The 23,871-nt window shown below is 33.3% G+C and overlaps 1 protein-coding gene across 1 annotated transcript in view; it reads left to right on the forward strand.

Annotated features, from left to right (window-relative positions):
• Positions 1 to 11,551: 11,551 nt before the first annotated feature.
• The window catches only part of SWP (RNA polymerase II transcription mediator), a 33,051-nt gene continuing 20,731 nt past the window's right edge, over positions 11,552 to 23,871 (forward strand). Inside the window, exons 1-2 of the mRNA XM_088978647.1 lie at positions 11,552 to 12,079; positions 17,090 to 18,169. Of these exons, the coding sequence (XP_088834773.1) occupies positions 11,870 to 12,079; positions 17,090 to 18,169 (1,290 nt within the window). The 5' untranslated portion in view covers positions 11,552 to 11,869. The remainder of the gene's footprint in view (positions 12,080 to 17,089; positions 18,170 to 23,871) is intronic.

Raw genomic sequence — 23,871 nt, forward strand, 5'->3', positions numbered from 1 at the left:
TTGCATTCCAATGTTCGATAGAGGTGATCCTTTTTTTTATTTTGGGTAAATTTCTAAGATCTATGCATCCCAAGGAGCCATTTGCATCTTGCCCATTATTTTCACGAAAAAACCTTTTTTTTGCCTCAAATAACACTTTTTAATATTTTATAAATAAAAATTAAAAAATTAAATTATATAAAATAATATATTATGTATAAAGCATAATTATACATTATTTATTGGTTTATGGTTGGCCCATTGCCTCTAGTGAGACATCAATTTCTAGCAACATGTCAATACTACTATTTTCAACCAATCGTTGACCTGGGCTAGTTGGACCATTCAAACCATTATCTGGCCTTAATTCCGGGTCCGGTTCTGTTGAAATTTGCCATTTAGTAAAAAACCCTTGACTCGGTTAAAAACCACCCAACCTGAGTAATTCAATCGTTGACCCATTCGACTCGGTCAATAGGCCGCAGGTTGTACACTTAATGTATGTGCAAATTTTCGAATGCCATAACTTTTCATTCCAATGTTCAATAAGGGTGATCCTTTTTTTTTATTTTGGGTAAATTTCTGAGATTTATGCATCCCAAGGAGCCATATGCATCTTTCCCACTATTTTCACGAAAAAAACTTTTTTTGGCCTCAAATCACACTTATTAATATTTTATAAATAAAAGTTAAAAATTAAATTAAATATAAAATAATATATTATGTATAAAGCATAATTATACACTATTTATTGATAAAATATGTATTTGTACACACGAGTACATGCCATCATATGTGTATGTGATATCGTAGAATGATCTGATCCATTCAACTCAGATGGTCAAAATGATGACCTATGACCCAAAGGCAAAAGCAAGGCCTCTGAATCGTTTATTAAACATTGATCAATAAAATTGATTTCCTAGTATGAACTGAATCCTACTTCCACCTATAATCACAACCCACTTTGCAATAAATGGGTGAAGAAGATGATGTCACCGAGTTCATGCAACCCATTTTTCAATTATTTTGAGGATTAACCCACCCATAACTTTGAACTTTTGCAAACATGGCATGCTCTTGGGGAGCCCATTGATCTCTTTTAAATATCCCCAATCCCTTACATTTCTAATAAAGGAAACATTATAAGATTACCAACTTTCTACTATAAAATACCTTTCTTCCAACCAAAACATTATTTCCAAAAAAAAAAAAATTAAGACTACTATGTTTCTTCATCCTCATCCCAATGGAGGACCATGACAAAAGAGTTCATTTTAGCTATAAAGTGCACTACAAACAATGAAAGCGAACATAAAAGATGATTTAATTAATGAATGTAGAGTCTATTTGAAAGATTTTAAAGTGGGGTCATTAAGAAAAAGGGTGTCGTTTTTTCATCTTTTTTATGAAAGCTGCATTGTTGGGTGGCTAGAGAAGAGTCATATTGTCCATCATGTCACTTTGGTAAGCCTTGATCTTCATATTTTTCATTTTAGGTTTATCCATTATTCACAAATTAGTTCATTATTATTGGAATGATGTTGCCTCCTTTGGTAGTTGTAGGAAATTTTTGTTGCAATGCGTGAAGTTCAAATAATGTACATATTATTTCCACAAACAATTGCAGTGATTTTCTTTTTAAGGTTTTTCATAAAACAAATGCTTCCCTAATATTTGTAGAAAATTTTCTTTTTTATAAGTTTTTTGCAGTTTTAAAACAAGTTTTTAAAGTAGACGGAAAAAAACAACCAAAATAGGTCATTTTAGACTCGATCTCAATTAACCCCTACATACAGATTATAATCAAGGTTCAAAGTATCAATATTATATGCTCTATATCGGGTGTATCACATCGTATAGTGAGAATTTTGATACGCATAGTTAAAAGTGCTTTCAATAAACCATTTATTTTGTTTATTAATATTCAAACAATTATCAAAATGATATTTTGGAAAAAAAAAAAAACACGCATTGTTTTAAAGTACTAATATACCATTGCCAATATAATTATGTCTATTGATACTTTAAACCTTGGTTATAATCAATGGGTTGCTTTGGACCATGATAGGAGTAATTGATTACTTGTGGATTTAATTATTGAGTTGGGTAGGTTAATATGAACTCCTTTAAAATCCATTTGAAATTTATAAAAATTAATGCAAATCTCTTAATGTTTATTACATAAATATATAACATTTATTAAATGTAAAATTAATTTTTAATAATTTAAATTTCAATTATTAGCATTGGGAATAAGGCTTGAATAATGATAACGAGTTAAAATAATTATATTGGTAAAATTTTTAAAACATTTAAATTTTATTATGAACAATAATAATATTATTTTTATAATTGATTTGTATTAATCTATAATCTATTTATATTTTATTTAAATTAATAAAGCATGTTCACTCTCATTGGAGTGCAATTTGGGTTATGGTCAAACCGGTTAGACATAATCCAAAAGGTAATATTTAAATTGGATGTAAACCATGCTCGATTGAGAAATGTAAAGGGGTTCCTTCTAGCTAAGAATAGCATTGGGGTAGCTAAAGGTGTAATATAGGTTGTGTTAGCCCCAAATTTTCATGCCGCCCACACTATAGCGAGGTAGGCTAGCCTATATTATTTTATTTTCTTTAATTTTGTTTTCACTATAAAAAAATAACAAAAAGTTAAAGGAAAATTTTTCAAATTCTATGTTTTTAACAAACAATTTTAAAAAAAATCTAAAATTTTATTTCATATGAATAATCAACTAATACAATAAAAATATAAAATGATTAAATTAAAGTAAAAATATATAATGAAACTAAAAAATGCTATAATGGTTAAATGATGTACTAGGACGTGCCACAAACCATGCTTGGGCTGGGCCACGATCTATGCCAGCATGATCCCACACGGACTGCAAGTCATGCCCTCAGCCCAACTTAGCCCAATGAGTCATTTTGTGCCTAGCATGACTCACCACTGTAGTTGGTGGGTCATATCAAGCTATGGGCGACCGACCCATTTTACACCTTTAGGGGTGGGTTTAGGGTGAGGGACCATACTCACCATCCCTAATCCCAACTTTGAAACAAGTCATTGTCCCCAACATCAATCCCTAGTAGAGATAAGTGTTACCCTCTATCCTTAATCCTTGATGCATATGGGTTCCCTATCAGAGACTCAAATCCCTAAAATTTTTTTAATTGAAAGATTTTTATAGAAAATAGATTTACTGAAAATAAATAAAAATTCTATATATAAATAATATTTTAAATATATTCTGATATATATATATATATATATATATATATATATATATATATATATATATATATATATATATAATAAGGGTTGAGATGTGGTGGTGGTAGGGATTTCACTCCCCATCCCCATTTTCTTAGGCTTCAAAGGGGTTATGGTGTTAGTAAGATGTTGCAATGAGTTGTTATGCATTGTTACTTTATGACTTTATAGCAATTAGTTACCTTGTCTTTCATATTATAATTTCAAAGCTAAATACTTATGATAAAAATAAGGTAAATACACAAATTCTTAGACTTTATCTTTTATTGTTGGATTCTTCTGTTGTTGTTTCCTCATATTTTTTTTTCTATTTCTTTTGTCTTTTGAATTGTTTTTGTTTTAGTGAACAATATTTCTAAAATCACTATGGGAAATAAACACATTATGAATAGACTTATTTATATTCAAATTAAATCTCTCAAGCTTTAATTCCCACCCCCTCTCTCTATCTCCAATGTTTATAACATCTTCCATTTAAATCTCTAATGAGTATAAATTGGACGGATTGGGATATGAACCAACTTAATTTAAACCCAATGATCCAACCCTAGACTTAAAGCTTTGGTTGGATAAGGACCTAGATCAAAACGAAGTTTTATAAACTCAAACACCACCTAAGCCATATTAAATGCAACTTGGGATGAACTTGAGTTGGTTTGGTCAAGTTTTGCTTGGTTGTTTAAGTTTGAAAAATCTCCCCGTTCATATTTTGCACTTTCTTTCATTTTAAGAACACAATAAAATTTAGAAACCACTATAATTGTAAAAGTAGGGTTTAAAGATCTATCTCGTTTGGTAAGTATAGTTTATCGTAGTTTACAAAACTGTCAAACAAAAAATTTTAGGTGCAAAAAAGTATGAAAGCTTCACTTGAAGCTTATAAATTTGTGGTCATTTTGGGCTTATATGAGCTTTTTAGGACATAGGTCTTTCTGGTTTCTTGTCTTTCATTGCCAAGTGGAGAAAGACCAAATTTTGGTCTTCCAAAAGCTTTGAAAAGTCCGAAAGATCACACAAAAAGAATTGTCAAATGTCCCCTAAGTCAATACTATCTATGAATGACTTTTTTCTTTTTGTCTTTCTTTCTTTCTTTTTATTTTTTATTTATTTTAATAATTGTTAATTATATATAACCATTTAGTATGCTTATTGCAGCTTATAAACCTACTTAAACATTATAGATAAAAAGAATAACTACAAAATACTAACTAACAATATTTGGATTATATTTTATTACATTTTCTTAAAATCTTTAATAAACGTTGAAATATTTCTTTTATTAATGGGTATGCACATATACTCTTTTTTTTTTCAAGAGAATATCATTAAATTTTCATTTAACCCTGTGCATTACATGACTTCATTCGCTAATATATATATATAAGAAAGAGGAGTGTGTAAAGAGGAACGGTCCTCTCACCACAAGCTCGATCTCGTCACGAACTCTTCTACCTTCTCCTTCCTTAAATGTGTGAAAAATAAAATAACAAAAAAAATTATTAATTCTCTAATTACCATGTTTGTCTCTATCACAATCTTTCTTTAGTGTCTCTCTTAAGATTTTCTTTCCACTCTCCAATAGTCATTATAATTAATGCTCTCTTCCATCGTTAATATATTTTAAGAGCATGATATTCTATAAATTAATCTTCAATGTCCTAAAAATGTTCTAATTTATCTTACCACCTCACATATAAATACAAAATAATTGCTTTACTCAAAACTCTTTGTGTATAACTCTAATGGTTTTTGAAATGTACCATGTCATTTTACTCTCATTCTAATTAATGCTATCTTCTTTCTAAATAATTTCAACAATTATTTTTTTATGTAACGAAAATATCATTATGGTATGTGATTTAAGGGATTCATGTATAAAAATAAGTTTCAAATGTTATTGTTAATATTCTTTTTTGCTCAACCTATTCATCTTAAATATTTATACCCTCTTTTGATTCCTTAAAACTTGAAAACATAACTAGATCAACTTAAGAATTGTTGAAACCCAAAGTTTATTTTTTTAACACAATCCCCATGTTATATGTCCAATTAAATTACACTAATAAACTTAACCCTTTATTAACAAGAACATTGAAATCAACATCTAACACTGTATAGACTTTAGTACCTAGATCAGACATGATCCCTACACTTAAGAAACTATAACTTAATCACATGTTAAAATTCATTACAAAACTCCAAAAAATTCATTGCTCATTACACCAACTTAACAACCTTTGATGAATAGAACTAAACCAAAATAAATAAAAAAAATATATCTTATATCCAAACCAACCACTGGACTCATCATAATCCATGTCGACATGACAATTTTTTACTCAAACTTCTCTTATTTAACTGTTTGATCAATAAATATTAGAATTTGATGCTTATGATTAAAAGCATACGAGGAGTTGTAGTCTCGTAGTCCAACCAACTAAGCACCTTCCATTAAATTTAGATTAACCCATTCATCAGATTTTAGCCTTAAATTTCCTCATTTTCTTCCAAAACAAGCAAGATTCAATTCCAAGCCTTTTCATTGGGTGATAAAAAAAACATTGATCTGAATTAAATCTTTTAATCCACATTTTTACTCAAATATCTGAATATTCATTAATTTACAACATTAAAAAATGCCTATACACCAAAGTTCATCCCAAAATTCACTTGTTTGATCCACCATCAAGCCAATATATTGTTTCAAGAAATTTTATTAATTGTAAAATATTAAATCATAGATTTCCATTATCTAAGACTTATTTGACCAATCAAGCTTCACCATCATGATTAGAGACAAAAAAATACTAGAACCTTAAGTTTCATGACTTAATTCACCAATTTGACCATTAAACAAGTATATTGTGTTTTAAGTCTTCCCATTGATTGATAAGCCATAAACTAAAACCTTGATTTGAACTAAATCTTTTAATCCATATTCCTAATTAAATATCTATCTTTTTCATCAGATTTAAGGCATTAAAAAATGCCTACCCACCATATTTCATCCAAAAATTCTTTCATTTTACATATTAAACTGTAGATCTCCATCATACAAACTTAATTTCACAAATCAGAACCACCACTATCTTCAGAGACCCAAAAATACCTACTACATCAAATTTTATGACATAATTTAATCATTTGGCCAATAAACTAGAAAGATTCAATTTCGATGCATAATATTAAATCACCTCTTCATTTGTTCCAACCTAAGACCTCAAGGGGGTGAAGAGATGATGTCAGCCTTTCACTTAAATCCCGTTACCCCCTTAGACCAATTAAGATAAGCTAAATTGACTAAAAGAACAAAAAAAACCCAAAGTAACCCTTCTTGTACATAAGAGGTGATATAAGGATCATTATGGCTATTTCAAATTTAAGTTTTTGCCACCAAGAGATCGGATTCAAACCTAACATATGCATGTTCAAAAATAACCCCATTGGGCATGAGAAACTCCAAAAAAAAAAAAATTCATAAAAAGCCTATATAGATTAAATTGGCTCTCAAATATCATATAAAAAGCTTGTTAGATTTAGATTTTGAGCCTTTTTGCATGTTTTAACTTTTTTGAAACCCAAGTTTTGTGGTTGGGCAAGTTATAAACTTGCTTTACCATTCTTTTCCTATAAATAGAGACACAATTCGAGTTCAAAGAGAAGATGAGAGAGCCTAAAAGTGTTCATTGCTTTGGTAAATATTCCATTTGCAAAAATCTCCAAGTCTTTAAGTTTTAAACTTCAAATCCGCCTTACTATGTTTCAAATTTTGGATTTATAAAAAATCTCCAAATCTTTAATAGTCCCAAATTTTCCTTAACATTTGAATGTCAATTATAAGAACTTAACCAGTTCAAGAGTTCGTTCAAACACCATTTCAACTTGGTTCAACTACTGGAAAATCCTTGCCAAGGTTACATATGATAGGTAACCCTCTCACTTCATTTTTAACTCATCAAGTTTGTAATTCTTGAACTAAGTCTAGTTTTGGGTTACTTTAAGTTCTTAAAACTTGGGAAACTTGCATTCTTAACTTTTTCTAAATTGGAATAAATAGATAAAGAAGCAAGAGTCTTAGAAAAATTAGTATCTAAGGCCCGACAACATCTCCTAAAACTAATTTTAGAAGAAGTTTGAAGCATTTTCACAAAATTTTGGGAATCCTTAGCATTTCTTATTATTGGTGATTTTGTTGGAAATAAATCCTAAACAACTTCCATATTTGGCTGTTACAATAGCTAAGAGGTAAGGGTATCTAACATCTTCCCTTTCCCAATCCATCTGAATTAAGAAAACTCTTGGTTGAATGTCATTTCCTTGGAAAATGGAATCAATATTTCGAAAATAAAATGAATTCTTCACAATCAGAATGAGGGCCCATTTCCTTTTAAAAATTGGTGATAATTCTTTCTTTTGAGCCTACCATGAGCTTCTTGGAACTCACATTCACCTCTTTGACAAAAAAAAAGTTCTTTGATTTTTTACCCATCTCATTATTTTCTCAAAGTGCAATGACCTTGATATCTTAAAGCTTTATACGAGGAAGCCATGAAATTATTGTTGTCTATGTTAAGCATCCCGGTGTTACTTCTCATAGAAATTCAAATGATTTAGGTTTACCATTCTCTTATTAACACAAATGATTTAAGTCAATGTTTGAGCACTTTGTAAAACTCAATCCTCAGTTTATGCATCAAGGTCACGGGGTTTTCTTTGTCTTTGCATTCAAAGCCACCATTCTTATAGTAACAACTCCATGTCTTGGTTCATGGCGGAGCTTTGCAATGTGAAGACATGATTTCTATTGTTGGTCATTTACATATGTTTTAGTTTTAGTGTGTTGAAATCAATATTTGTCATTTTAGTCCTATGACCAATTTATTGCATTTTGGTTAGGGTTTTCAATTATTTATGTTATTGTGGATACAAACTTTTTATTATTATAGATTTTTCTTTCGTTTCTATGCATATGTTTTGGTTTTATAGTTACTAGGTTAGCACTAATTATTTCTATGATTTTGGCTCGATGTCCCATCATAATGTAAAACGATGATCTTGAAGTAAACAAGTTTTACATATTATTTTATTTAATGTTACATTGCATTTTGCTATATTCTTTATATCTTATGTTTTTTTTTTGCTTTATTATGTTAGAAACTAGACAACAATAATGTTTTTTTTAATGTCAAGTCAACAATGTACCTTAAAGAAATTTTCTTTCTTTTACCTACTTTGTAAAAAGTACATGTTAGTAACTTCACTTTCAAAAGTATATTCATGTAATGTGCCTATCTTTAATATCTCGCAATTTATGTGCATTACATAAGAGTGTGTAGAGAACAAAGTCCTCCCACCACAAGCCTTACAAAGAATCCCCTATTCTCCACTTCTTTGCACATGTGAAAAAATAAATAGAGAATTTACTAATCATGTCTCCTTATAAAAATCTTCATGTCTTAATTTTTCCTATTAAAACATATCATTTATCTAAATAAAAGAATTCTTAAATCTCCTTCCCCTCTCCTCTCTCTCTCTCTTTATTAATCAGTGTTTGTAATATCTCCATCCCCTCATTAAATCCTTCATTTCCTTTTAAATATATTTAAACCCCTCTTGACCCTATCTAATAAAACTTGGCCATAAATTATATAGGTTGGATGGGGTTAATTGCCAACCCAAGACCAACCCCAAACATGGCCCTTGCCTAGAATCGAATTGATGTCAAAACTCAAATTTACTAACTCAAACCTAAGCAAACCTCTATTAAACCCCTGTGCATTTGTATGTGTTTGTTTGTTAGTTGAGGCAATATAGAACCACCTTAATATTAAACATTACTTTTTGATTTATGAACATGTTGTTGAATTTTCATAGGGGAATATTTGAATTTGATATGATTTATATCCAATAAATACAAATTCAATTCTATATCCTATGGTGTTGTATGTGCATGATTTATATCCAATATATACTGTAAATAAGTGTTTATGTAAGTCCAATATCCAATTAAAACATAGATTTCAAAATCAATTTATTTACATATCTTGATATCTAGTATAATTAATTATAATATCAGCAAACCTATATAAAACTAGCAATGATTTATAAAGTTAAATACAAAATAAAAATATATACTATAAATAAGTGTTTATTTAAGTCACATATCCCATTAAATTAAAAAAAATATATAAAAGATGATATTTTCTATACGTGTGTGTGTGTACATATTATATGTCTTTGTAATTAGATTTGATTGAATCCCAATGGATTAATTAGCTCTAGTAATATCTAAATTTATTTTGATTAATAGATGAATCATAGTTTTCAAATCTGATTTCTATTCAATTATGACTAAATGGATATATGAATCCAACTAAAATGAATTATATGCCAATTTTGAATCGAATTAAATTTAAATAGTTTACAACTCGAAGTATTTGTTTTGGATGTTTTTCATTGCATAAAAAACTATAATATGAATTTATCAATGATTTATTAAAACTCACTGACTTAAGAATGGTTTAATTTCAAAAGCATATTTTTTTATAAAAATCAATTAATTAAAAAATAATTTTTATGTATTGTAAATGATTTTCATGATAAGCAAGGACTATTATAGGATGGATCTATAAACGATCTATCAAACTTATTGTTTGATTCATTATTAGTATTGTTTGTAGGATATTTACATTATATAGACTCTTAGTATTGTTGATTGTAATGTAGTTCTTCATATAAATTATTAAAGTGTACATTTTTTATGTATCATATCTTATTTAAAGTTATTTACTCGTTTCAACTTTACATTTTGTATTATTGACATATTTGTGGGAATTGTAATAATTTTCATTCCATTGAAAAATAAGGGTTTTTCCATCATATCCATACCTTTCCTTTTCCATCATATCTAAATTCTAAAATGTATGCATGCATTTATTAAAGCTTATTGATATGATATATGATATTGATAATTTGAACCTGAAGATGGGTTTGGAAAGAGTGCAAATACATACAAAATACAAAGTTTTGCACTCTACATATTTGTATTTATATTCATTTTCAAATTGAGCCTTATTTGTGTTATTTTATATGTATTGTGCTGAACATATTTGTACTTTTATTCTTTTCAAACCGAACTTTATGTTCAATGTGGAAAGAGTGCATGCACAAATATGCTCACTTCAAAACCTGGCATATGGTAATTTTAAACTTAATATTTATATTATACATATTTGTATTTGTACTCTTCCCAAAGTGAGCCTTATTTACATGAATACCATAGCTATATGTTATATGAAGTGAATAATTGCCTCAAGCATAACTCATATTCTAATACTAGCAACATATATTATAAAAAAAATTAAAGGGGTCAAATGTTTCGATAGTCTACCCATTTAAATTGAATAGTTGAATTGGTGACCTATGACCAAAAAATAACTTAGAGAGAGAGAGCACTCGATCACTGGGTGGGTTTGAAAACATAGTTGCTGTTCCTTCCCCAAAAATTCAATGTCATTTATTGACAAATGTTTTCTAAAATATATCCATATAAAATGGTCATTATTAAATGAATAATATTATTGAATCATGTGTTAATAATATATAAAAGTTATTTATCTATCCAAGCCTTAGAGAGGTAAATGAGTCGCTCCAAATTGTTCTTTTCCATAGAATCCATTAATACTTAAACATGAATGTGATTTTATTTTTGATATAGGATTAATTAATTAACTTACCCACCCTCATTCACGGAAAAACAAAGGGTATTACAAAGTACACTCTCCCCCCCCCCCCAAAAAAAAAAAACCAAAAAATTTCCTATGGCCCAATTTGGAAGGAGTACAATTGCAAATGTGTAGAATATAAAACCTTATATTTTATATGTATTTACACAGCACATATTTGTATTTGTACAATTGTACTCCTTCCAAACTTAGCCAAAAATTGTAAACGCTCATGAATCCAACCTAACCAGTTGATCCATCCAAGCTTCGTTTGAATAGTTACAGTTTTATTCGTAATAGTGAACCAATCAGGATGCACCACGTCAGTTTTATTCATATATTTCCCACGCGTTAGGCTGGCGTGGAATATCATTATACGCATAATATCATCCACTTCATTAGAGGATTCGGAGTTATACACGGCATCTGTTTCCACGTCACCCAACTGCAATGGCTCTGCACTGCACTGCAGTATGCGGAAGGTTCCGAGTATGGTGCGCATTACTCACAGGGCGTAGTTTAACAAGGTTCGATTATAGCGGAACGAAGAGGAATAGACTAATTGAAGCCGAGGTCCAAATGTAGGGTTTTTATTTCTCCCTCCACTTGCTGTCTCTCTCTCTCTCTAAAGTCGCACCACCCCAAAAGTGGTTATTCCGCATTTCTCATGCTTTTTAATCGTCCTCCTATTGAAGGAACCCGCGAATGGAAAGAGGAGGATGAACCAATTGTTCTTCTGGATACCTTCTCGAAGCTCGAATTGGAACCGAAGCTTTGAAGTCTCTGGTGATCTCTGTTACCAAACCCTAGATTCTTCCATGAACATTGCTGCGTAGATCTCACCCCGGCCGAGAAGGAAGCGAGGAATGGCGGAATTAGGGCAACAGACGGTCGAATTCTCGACGCTGGTGCGCCGAGCGGCCGAGGAATCCTTTCTCTCGCTCAAGGACTTGGTGGAGAAATCGAAATCTTCCGAGCAGTCCGACTCCGAAAAGAAGATCAGCCTCTTGAAGTACATAGTCAAGACTCGTCAGCGAATGCTCCGACTCAATGTTCTAGCCAAGTGGTGCCAACAGGTTAGTTCTGGCCTTTCTTTTATTGTTTTTCGTTCACTCCGAATGATATTATAGGTGGCTCGCGATTTTTTGGTGGTTCTTCGCGATTCATGAATTCGAGTTTCCGGAGCTGAATGTTAGACATGAATCAAAACCTAGATTTTGTTTGATTGCTTGTTTGGTAGTAAGGTCGTTAGAGTTGCGAGAGTTGCTAAGAGTGTCATTTCCGTGATAAGTGAGTATTCTTTATCGAAGTTGTGGATATATGGTCACCTCCGTTTTTTTCACCTGGACTTGGTCTTGCAACGGAAACTGAAGTTGTAAAGGTGTTTTACTTTGTTAACTTATGCCGTGAGTTTTATGTCCTCGTTCTTTAGAGCATTGTTTGTCTAGGTCTAGCTGAATTACAAGTTCTTTTGCAGTAATCTAATTTGTAATATAAGTGGCTGATGAACTGATGGGATGAAGCGGGTCTAGGCAAGATTAAGGCAAAATAAGCCTTTGAGGTTTGAAAACTCATTGATTTTGATGGTTATTGATTCAAATTTTCAATGGTCAAGGGGTGTCCTCACAGGAATTTTTGCACCATACGAAATTGGATCTCATACTATATCTCGCTCATTCCAATGTTATAATCTACTATTCTGATCACGAGCAATGAAAAGGGAAAAGATGGTCGACATTTTTTCTTGTTCTTTATCTGTTGTTGTTGTTCTTATTGTTATTATTAAAGTAGTAATTGTAATTTGTATGGAATTAGACTGTTAAATGATGGGAAGGTAAACTCCTTGATAGACATCTCTATGTGCAGTATTTTTAGCTAGAGTGTCTGCTATCTCATTCACCTCCTTTGTAGAGGTGAACATTTTTCCATTAAAAATGAAAAACTGAACATCAGTTTAGTTTTTTTTTTTTTTTTGGTTTGATTATATATATACACACTTCGTAATCAATCATCCCTCCCTGCAAAATCCCATACAATCAAAACCCACAAAAGAAAGATATCCCATTACTACATTAGCTCCCAAAATTACAAAACAACGAAAAAAAAAGGATTGGCACTCAATAACCAAAATTCCTATCTTTGAGGAATGCATGCATAAATCCTTTTTCTATCCAGAGTAAGCATTGCAGTATTCTTCAACTCTTCAAAATTCCCTGCACTTCCAAAAGCTGCAGCATCCTTTTTTAATCCCAGTCACACCCTACAATCTACCATAGTGGATTCTAAACCATAGTGTTGCCAAAGCTTTGACTAATCATCAATTAATGGTGTATTGGTTTGCAAAACACCCTTGGTTTGCAAAACAATTAATGCAATGACTACACCCTATCCTAGCCTATACAGCGTAGCCTTTTCTTGGTTTGCAAACAAAAATTGTAAACTAACTTTTGAATAGAATCTTTTATTGCACAATTGTACTATTGTAGTCTATGTTAACTTGTTTATAATCTTTTTTCAATTGCATATTTTTTTTTGATCAGCAAAAGAGAATTTTATTTGAAATTAGGGTTACAATAAGGTTTTACAGCTTTGTGTATGGGATTAAAGCTCCCATACTATTACAGATTTCTGTCCCACTTTACATTATGAATGAGCTAAGATATTTTGCAGATGGCTTAGCTAGGCAAGGGGTGAATAGGAATTCTGTATTTTTGGGCCCAGTTGTAACTGATTTTGTATTTTGGGTATACATGGACGGTTGTGGGGAGTTAAGACACTTTAGCTCCCCTCTGTTGTATTATTTTCCTTAATCATTGAATAAAATTTCCGTTATTGATAAAAAAAGGGACCTGCAAGGAACTAGGATATGAAGGAGCTATGATATTTGACAAGGAGCTAAGATACTTGGGTCTAGAGGTCAGCAAATGTCTTGTCTAATGCAATGACCAAATAAAGTGCCAACGTGGATGAGTTCTTTTGGGGCCAAACATAACGTAATATGTAACAGACCAGGTTAGGTAGCTACAAAGCAGCCTAAATTTGGTTTTCTTTGGTTGTTTTGTACATTATTCATCTTTATTTACTCAATTAATAAAAGTTGTTCAAAATTACAAATAGAAAACAAAGCCTTAAGACACTCCTATGAACAATGAATAATGCTACTATCCATATTTAAACTCAACTGGCCTTAATAAGTATAATCTATTTCATGATTTTCATCTATCTCAACCCTATCATTTCAAGAACTTTCTCTCTCTTATCAAAAAATTTGTTGAGCAAAAGCTTCTATTTATCACTGTGGCTTACTTTCTTAGCATTGTTTTTTACTTTCTAAACATTATTAAACTTCTTTAATGAACTCACCCCTAAGCTTGGAAAAAACTTGAGATATATGCTCTAACTGACCATATTTGGAACCCTTCAATTGCTTACTCGTGCTACCTCTGTGGAATTCTCTAAACAAATGTCATTTTACAATTGTCCTCGACAATTGTATATCTTTGTTTTTTTTGATCAGAAACGCATGTACAACTTTTATTAAAACATATGAAAATACAACTTTTATTAAAACATATGAAAATATTACAAGATTGAGTAGCCTTGGATGCCCCAGGAGTATCTTAAGATGACAACAAAAGCAATCCTTATACTTACAATTGAGCCCAAAAGCAAATCCTTCTATTAACCCCTTCTTAGCTAATTGATCAGCTAAATTGTTTGCTTATCTAGGAACCCACTGCAGAGCCACCATCGTGTCTTTTGAAAATTTTATCTCGTTTCTGAAATACCAATGAGCCTTGCTGTTTTGTTTCAGCCAACTTGAAATCATCTTCGAGTCTCCTTCAATCACCAACTTTCTAATCCCTATTTCCTACGATTTTTGGACCCCAAATATGGCTGCATTCAGTTCTGCAACAGTGGAGTCCTCATCACCTATAGGTTCAGAATACAAGAACTTCACGTCTCCTCCACCATTTCTGACAATCCCTCCATTCCTTCAGCACCTGGGTTGTCAAAACAGCTTCTATCAAAGTTCAATTTAAAGAAATTATCCTCTGGAGGTTCCCACTTCCACACTAGTTTTTCCTTAGTTGAAGAAGATGCTGTAATCTCTCCCGTTGTCTGAGGATATCATCGAAAGAAAAGTCAGAAAACAGTTTTGTTGTCTTCACCCAATGTGTTACCTTTACCATTATCCTCTCAGTGATTGTATTTCTTAAAACAAAAAATCTAGATGCAAGTACATGATAAACCTATAAAATATAATTCCAGAAGGAAAAGTTGAAAACATATAAAATTATTAAATGAACTTTACAATTTTAAGTAATAAAACTAGTGAAATCATACTTTATCTTTCTCAATTTTATACTCGTGATGATTGTAATTAAATTAATGTGGTAGGTGAGTTCTTGAGTTTAACTTCATGACAAGTCTTGTCTTGCATCAAAAAATAAAAAAAATTACATTAGAAATTCATATGTATAGGATACATGAGAGGACTATTCAATTGGAATGGTAGTTTTCTCTTGAAGCCTTTTCTTTTATTTTTGTTTTTAATCTAAAATTAAAACCCAAGGGATTTTTGTCTTTTCTATTTTTTTATCCAACAGTTAAAGTCCATGTTTCTTGTCTTAATAGGCTAACCTACTATTCAATATTTAAGTTATTAAATTGACCCCACTGCTTTAAATTTTCATTCAATTCTATTGGAGAGTGTGAGGTCAATATGGAAAAATGTCTCAAAATAATACCTGTAGTTACCATTTTTTTAAAACTTCATTGGGGTCAATTTGACTGCATACATGTATACGTGGCTCTGTCCTTGCTGTTGAGCATGGTGATTCATTGACAGCAGAAATGCTGGCCTTACGATGGATTAAAGTTTGCAAAGCAGTTTGGGTTCCAGCAATTGGAGGTGGAAGGGGATTCTCTGGTGGTCATATCCTGGACAAGAAGTTATACCTAAATCCCATGGATCTATAGACACACCTTTCAGGAGATTGAAAACATAACAAGGGACTGTTACTTTTAAATGGGTGAGAAGAACCACAAATAGGATGGCAGATACTCTAGCTAAACACGGGGCTAGACCCTAACATAGACTTGTTCTATATCATTCATTCATTGCAATAAAATATCTTCTTAAAAGTCAATGAAAGTTATAAAATCATTAATTTTTTATGTGAGAAATAAGAGTTTCAAACCCTAACATAGACTTGTTCGGGCTTGCTTCGAGGGGCGTGGTACAAAGGCGATTCATAGAATAAAAAATGCAATATGTTTTATATCATATTAGCTACTTGAAGCAATGCAATTAAGGAAAAAAAGAGATTGTGGGTTTTACATGCTTGAAAATGCTTTATATGCTTACTTTTATTTTTAAATTTTCATTTGAATACGCTTTACATGTTATGTTTATGTATTTTAATTTTTGATAATAGGTTTTTTAAAACATTTATTTTAAAACTTAAGTTTATATTTTTTGTTAACGTTATGTTTAATATTTTTTTGAATTTTTTGACTTTTTTTGATTTTTAGTTTTTTTTTTTGTAATTTTGCGCCTTTCTTAAAAAGGCACACGCCTCGCCTTGCGCCTCAGGCGCAAATTGGCCCTTGCGCTTTTAAAATACTGCTATCAGACAAAAAATGTTTTGTGCAAAATTGTAAGCTTTGTTTGGTTGGGGTGGAGAATGATATCACCTTGATATGACATTCTAGTTATTTTCAATAAAATTCTTCTTGCTGATAAAAAAGAAATGCTGGGTGTCTGGGTCTACCTTCATGTGGTCCAGACTAACACATTAACAGTCTTATCTAAGATTAATTTCTCAGTGTTTTTCAATCTATTTTATAGTGTTTTGTTCTAGATTGAGGATTCTATTTCATGATTGTTTTACTGGTTATCAGAATATACAATTAATTGTATGATAAGGAATATAGGTTTAAGTTTCAGTCTCAATAAGGGCATTTATCCTCACACAGGTTTTATTTGGTTTTTGGGCTAGCATTTCTTACTAAATAAGTGAATGTTTACCTCTTTTACAAAATTTTAATTGTATTGACTTTGGGTAACTGATCATTTGCAGGTTCCATTGGTTCAATACTGTCAACAGCTTGCTTCTACATTGTCAAGCCATGATACATGTTTTACCCAAGCTGCAGATTCCTTATTTTTCATGCATGAGGGACTGCAGCAAGCTCGTGCTCCTATTTATGATGTTCCTTCTGCTATTGAAGTTCTCCTTACAGGAAATTATCAACGTCTACCAAAATGCGTAGAAGACATGGGGATTCAGAGCACATTAACTGAGGATCAGCAACAACCAGCTTTAAAGAAGTTAGACACACTTGTACGATCAAAACTGCTTGAAGTTACACTTCCCAAAGAAGTTTCTGAAATCAAAGTTACTGATGGCACTGCACTTCTTTGTGTAAATGGGGAATTTAAAGTTCTCCTTACTCTTGGTTATCGGGGACATTTATCACTATGGAGAATCTTACATTTAGAACTGCTTGTGGGGGAGAGAAATGGGCCTGTGAAGCTTGAAGAATCACGAAGGCATGCCCTTGGGGATGATCTAGAACGCCGAATGTCTGTAGCGGAAAACCCATTTATGATTTTGTACTCCATACTTCATGAACTTTGTGTTGCACTTATCATGGACACTGTTATAAGGCAAGTACAAGCAATGCGTCAAGGAAGATGGAAAGAGGCAATACGTTTTGAGCTTATATCTGATGGCAGCACAGGACAGGGAGGGAGTGGTGGTTCTATGCAGATGACTCAGGATGGAGAAGCTGATTCAGCTGGCCTAAAAACCCCTGGAGTGAAAATTGTATACTGGTTGGATATTGACAAAAATACTGGGGGTTCTGATTCAGGGTCATGCCCATTTATAAAAATTGAACCTGTACAGGATCTGCAGATAAAGTGTCTCCATAACACTTTTGTTATAGACCCACTAACTGGCAAGGAGGCAAAGTTATCTCTTGATCAAAGTTGCATTGACGTTGAGAAATTGTTGTTAAGAGCTATTTGTTGCAATAGGTATACCCGTTTGCTTGAAATCCATAAGGAGCTGAGCAGAAATGGTCACATCTGTCAGGCTGCAGGTGATGTTGTTCTTCATTGCTACTCAGATGAATCTGATGCAGACCTTAAAAAGGTTGGTAAAGGAATGAACGATCAGCAATCACTTTCTTTATGGGAATGCCCAAGGTGGTACACCTCATGACAGATTGACAATAACCATATACCTAATATAAACTTGTGGAGTCATACCAACTGTGTGATCTCTGTTTGCAAAAATCAATTCAAATGGATGAAACTAACCATTCAATTTATTTGCTCTATGCCATTCTCCATGCTACTAAACAAATAAAAAGAATGTTATATGCTGGATGATTGCAGTGGCTGCTTGGTTTGGCCTTTTTCATTGGGCAAGATTTTCTGGGCCCTGCATTAGTGCCAATGTAGTCATGGTTGCTTGATGATGTCTTAAGGTTTTTGGCCTTCAAATGTGAGGCATGGGCTAGATAGTGGCAAGGTGATATGAAACTGATTCTCTAGACTTTATCCCTTTTATCTCAAAATACAAGCTTAGGAGACAATTTAATGATACATGTGCTTGTAATGAAATACTTTACATTGTTAGATTTTTGATTGTACAGGGATATTTGTTGGCTTTTTGATTTAATGAAATACTTTACAATATAGTTCTCAAAAAATATTTATAATGTATATAATCTAAGTGATTTATCTTAAGTTGCAATATAATAACATGTGCAGATGTGGCAAGATAGTAGGCAATCTATTTGGCCATAGGTGCCTGTTTGTCCGTGGTTGATGTTTTTTAATTGACTTTGGTTTATTGCCCCACCTTGAGCACTGCCATGGGTTATAGGAGTCTGGGGCAGTCTTGATGATGGCCTAGTTGTCTCCCTGACTACTATGCATGGCGCAATTTTGTTCTTTATTAGGCCTCTCGTTTTTATATGCCACTCTAATTCTACAATCTATTAGCTTCTATGTTGTAATAACTTTATCTTTACTGTCTTTTTGATTGGTCATGAACGACACTTTGCCTGGTTAGAAACTCAACCAAGTGAGATTGATTGGTTATGAATGACACTTCGTCTTTTTGATTGGTTTTGTACGGCCATCTAAGATTGAAATAGAAACTCAACCAAGTGAACTAGATGACTAGATCACATAGCACTTTGAAATAATCAGGTTCAATGTTCTATTACCTGGAATTGGTCAAAGATATTGGTGTTGTCCCTTCTGCTCATTCACAGCTTTTGTATCCACAGCTGGATGTTGGTTCTTTAGGTATTACTTTTGGAAATGATGCATATGTAAATTGCACATTATGCAATCTAACAAATTTTCAATCATGGAATGGAAATTGCTGCTTGATATTACCACTTAGTAATCTATCTAGATATATATAAAAAAAGAAATAAGATTTACTTAGAATTCTAGAAGTTTTCAGTTATACAAATCTGATACCCACTGCAACATAAACCTGATTTAAGTGTACTCCACCTGGGAGCCTAGTTTTCAAGGTGCCTAGGTGAACCTAGGTGACAGGGCAGTGCCTAGCCTCTTAGTTGCCTGGACACCTGCCTAGGTGTTGCTTAATGTCTCAGAAACGGTCGGGACAGCGAGGGGCTGAGCCCCTGTTTTTGTTGTAGGAACAGAAGTAAAAGAAGGGACAGAGCTTCTGTTATTGTCTTAGAAAAAAGAAAACATGACAACAAAACCTCAGAAAAATTGATGTAGAAGCGATGGAGCCTCTATTTTAGTTCCAGAAAAGGAAGAAGAAGAAGGCAGCAGCTTTGGGAAACCAGGTTTGTCATGTGTTGGGTGAGTGATCAGGAATGAGGAGGGGATTGTTTCAACTATTTACTCTGGCCCTATTGGAGAGGTTGACTCTCTAAGGGCTGAGATTTTTGTGGCGTTGGAGGAAGTTCAAAGAGCAAGGGAGCTGAACATTAGGAGGCTGAAAATTGAAGGGGACTCGGAGGTGGTGGTAAGATGGCTAAAGGAAGACAAGACTGCTATGTGGTATTACAGCAATGAAAGGAAAAAATTTAAATGGCTTGCAAAAGATATTGAGATAAAATTCAGTTGGGTGAAGAGATCTGCTAACTCATTTGCCGATGGGTTAGCAAAGCAAGGGGTGATTAGGGATTCTTTGTTTTGGGATCATTTCTAATCTTGTAATTTTGTTTTGCTGATTGCAGGGGAGTTAAGATAGCTTACCTCCCTCTGTTTGTTTGTATTATTTCTTCTTTAATCTTAATGAAACTCATTGTTATTTATCAAAAAAAAGGAAGAAGAAGGGGTGAAGCCCCTGTTTTTGTTCCAAAAGGAGAAGAGAAGAAGGGGCAGAGCCCATGTTTTTTGCTCCAGAACAGAAGAGCATACCTTCTGTGATTGGGTTGCCTTGTTTTTTTTTTCCTCCAGAAGAAGAAGATAATACCTTCTGTGATTGATTGGTTTTCCTTGCTTCTTCAAGGACTTTGAACTCTGTTTCACTCAAAGCCTGTTTGGTCTTCCTCATTTTTTTTCGAAGTCTTTGAATATCTATCAATCAGAACCCTAACAAAATAAAAAACTAATAAAAATATATTATTTTGTGAAAAAACAAATAAGAATGCTATGGTGTGTCATGCCTGTCTTAATATTATATACTCAAAATATAAAAATATAAGAAACATTATAGAACATTGAATAGGTTGTATTTAAGCCACTTGGCGTTTGGGTGAGGCAACCCCAAAAGGCGACTAAGACAGCGTAGATGCCTAGGTGAGTGCCTGTCTAGATGTTACCTTGACAACGTTGCCCTTGAGAGTGCATGAGATATAAACTTGGCACATGATCCCAAATCTCCACTACAACCAACCAGGGATCTCACCAGCAAGCTAGCTGAATCAAAATATCTTATTTCTTTAAAATTTTCCTTTTCTAGATTTAAAGTGTTAAGCTTGTGGTGACTGGCTGAGAGTAGCCACTTATGGGCAAAATAATTGGCAAGGGTTAGGTCTGTATCTAGTCCCATCTCCTCCAAGACCCCATATAACTAGTGGTGCAACTTGGGTTGGCCCAAGTTAATATTTTACACTGTTTCTGGTTTGGACCATCAGGCTGGGCTCATTCAAATTTTGACAAAAGCCCTACCCAAGCAACCCAAGTTGACCAATATTTTGGTAATGGCCTTTTTAAGTTTGTGGTGACCAAGGGGATTGCACCTTAAGGGGGGACTTACCCAACCAGAGGTCCTCCTAGAAGAGAACTCCATTCCCACCTCCATGTCATAACAAATAAAAGAATTTGGGCATACCTCTTGTATAGCTTTCCAAGGGGAAGCTGAAGTGGAAAAGGAAAAGCGATATCCCAGCCATTGTCTTGCACACCATGAATGCTTGCAATAACCTTGTGTGAAAGCCTATCCCTTTCAAGGGGAACTCTCCACAACCATTTACCTAAAAGAGATGTGTTTCTATAAATTAGGTTCCAATACCTAGCCCACCTTGCTTCTTAGGTTTTCTAACCTGTTCCCATTTCACCAAGTGGTCCTTCCTTTCTTCCCCTGGTTCCCACAAGAAACTTCTCATGAGTTTCTCAAGTTGCCTGGCCATTCTAACTGGAATATGAAAGCTAGAGAGGAATTAGATGTGTAGATCGGCCATTGTGGCTTTAATTAAAGTTATCCTTCATCTCAAAGAGATGTAATTCCTTTCCCAGAGAGCTAGTTTTTTGGCAAATCTCTTTACCACTGGTTGTCAAAAACTATCAGCCTTTGGATTCCCTCCCAAAGGCAGACCTAAATATTCTAACGGTCAACCTTTAACCTCACAACCCAGAATCTTTGCCAATGTTTGGATTTCTACCTCTCCCATATTGATTCCGGCTACAAAACTCTTTCCCAGGGTTCACTCTCAAAGTAGAAACAATTTAAAACCTGTTAATGAATTCCTTCAAATTCATCACAAAAACTCAGTTTCCTCCATCACAGAATAAGCTTATTATCATCTGTAAACTGCAAGTGAGTTAATGATAATGATATCATTGGTTAATTGGGTATCTCTTGTTTTAATTGTGGTAAATCAGTTGGTATTTTTTAAGTTGTGTTTATGTTTTTGACGATGTCGAAGTGATCCGATCTCATCATGTCTTTTACAGGTGCAGTAAAACTTCACTGTCAAATGATGTTGGGATGTTGCGCAAGGGCTTTGAGTACTGCATTGTATTGTAGTTCCCTATGAAAATAACTCATGGTTATCCCCTTCTGATGGCAGTGATAGTTATGCTGATGGATACTTCGTTCATGTTCTGTTATCCTGGCCAACTTGAGATGACAGAAACTGTGGGGAGGGTGGGTTTGGGCTTGGGGTGAGGCCTCAGTTAGCCCAAGCCCGACCTGTGCCCAGCCCAACCCAACCCAGGCCTGACCCAATCCTAGCCCATCTGAACGAATACATGCATGCATAAATGTATTTTATAATGGTGATCTTTCAGAGGGGTTAAGGGTATGGCTAAATTCATTAAAGCTATTCCCATTGCTGCAGAGGGTGATTATAGAAATGCAATTGGGTGAACTTCAAACTTTGAGTTGGGACCTTGGAGATTAGTGCACCTGCTAAAGGAAATCTGGGACATCTCAGCATATCTTTCTTGCTCCTTTAGATGGGTTCCGAGGGAATTGAATTTTATGACTGATTCTTTAGCTGAACCAGGGGTAGATAGGGCTTTTTTTATTGTGCTAATATTTTGCTGTTGTAATTTCTGTCTCTGACTCCTTTTGGCTCTTTTGTACATCCTCCCTCTTTTGCTCTTAATGAAAGTTATCGTTTCTCAAAAACAAAAGGGAAGTGTTTGGCAAAGGGGACATTTTTCCCCACCAAAGATCATCCTAGAACTTTCACCCTTGTCCCAAAGATGGTTTCATGCCTGATTTGTTGTGAAGAAAATTGGAAGCAAGGTCAAAAAAATTTTCCAAGGTCTCTTCAACTTGGTATATCTGGCTGGACCAGAATCCACCCATTTGAGTGTAGCCTATAGATATTGATTACCGAAGGCCCACATGACTCTATTTCCTTGGAAATCTCCATAGTCATTTCCCCATCAAATCCACATTCTTCTCTCTGTCTCCTTACCCCTAGTCTCCCTCCCCCTACTCTTATGGACCTTCCAAGTTCCAACTAATGAGATGGCCTTTTTTGTTATCCTCTGGTGTCTTATTATTTTCTCAATTTTCTTCACCACTTTCAAGGGAGTTTTTAATGCTGAAAGGAAATAATTTGAAATGTTAATAATGGTAGGTTTAATGAGAATTATCCTACTCCCTTGAGATGTAATTCGTTTTTGATGCAGTTTGCTTAAAACTTCTATACCAAAATGAACAACATATGGGATAAAGGATCTCTTGTTGTAAACCTCTTTATGCTTAAAAAATCTTTTTGAGTTCCATTAACGAGAAATGAAAAATGAGTCATCCTTACACATTCTATTATCCACATGATTCATATGTGCCCAAAACCCATCTTGTTGATCATCCGTTGTAAGTACTCCTAATCCACATGGTCATATGGCTTTTCTAGATCCCGTTTGTAAACAAAACCTTTATTCCTTGATTTTTGAAAATTCTCCACTGTTTCATTTGCAGTTAGGATTTTATCTACTATATGTAATGATGCTTTACAGTTTTTTTTTTTTTTGGATTGGTGTAATGATGCTTTTACAGTTTTCGTTTTTTCTTTGATAGGTGCGGTGATGCTTAGTTAGGTGTAGGGAGGAACTTTTTTTTATCTATTATCTTCTTTTGTGAATTTGGGCAATCATTAAATGGTGTCTTGTTTT

The sequence above is a fragment of the Nelumbo lutea genome, chromosome 3 (assembly GCF_056320005.1).
Source record: "Nelumbo lutea isolate HS-2025 chromosome 3, American lotus-T2T, whole genome shotgun sequence".
NCBI lineage: Eukaryota > Viridiplantae > Streptophyta > Magnoliopsida > Proteales > Nelumbonaceae > Nelumbo > Nelumbo lutea.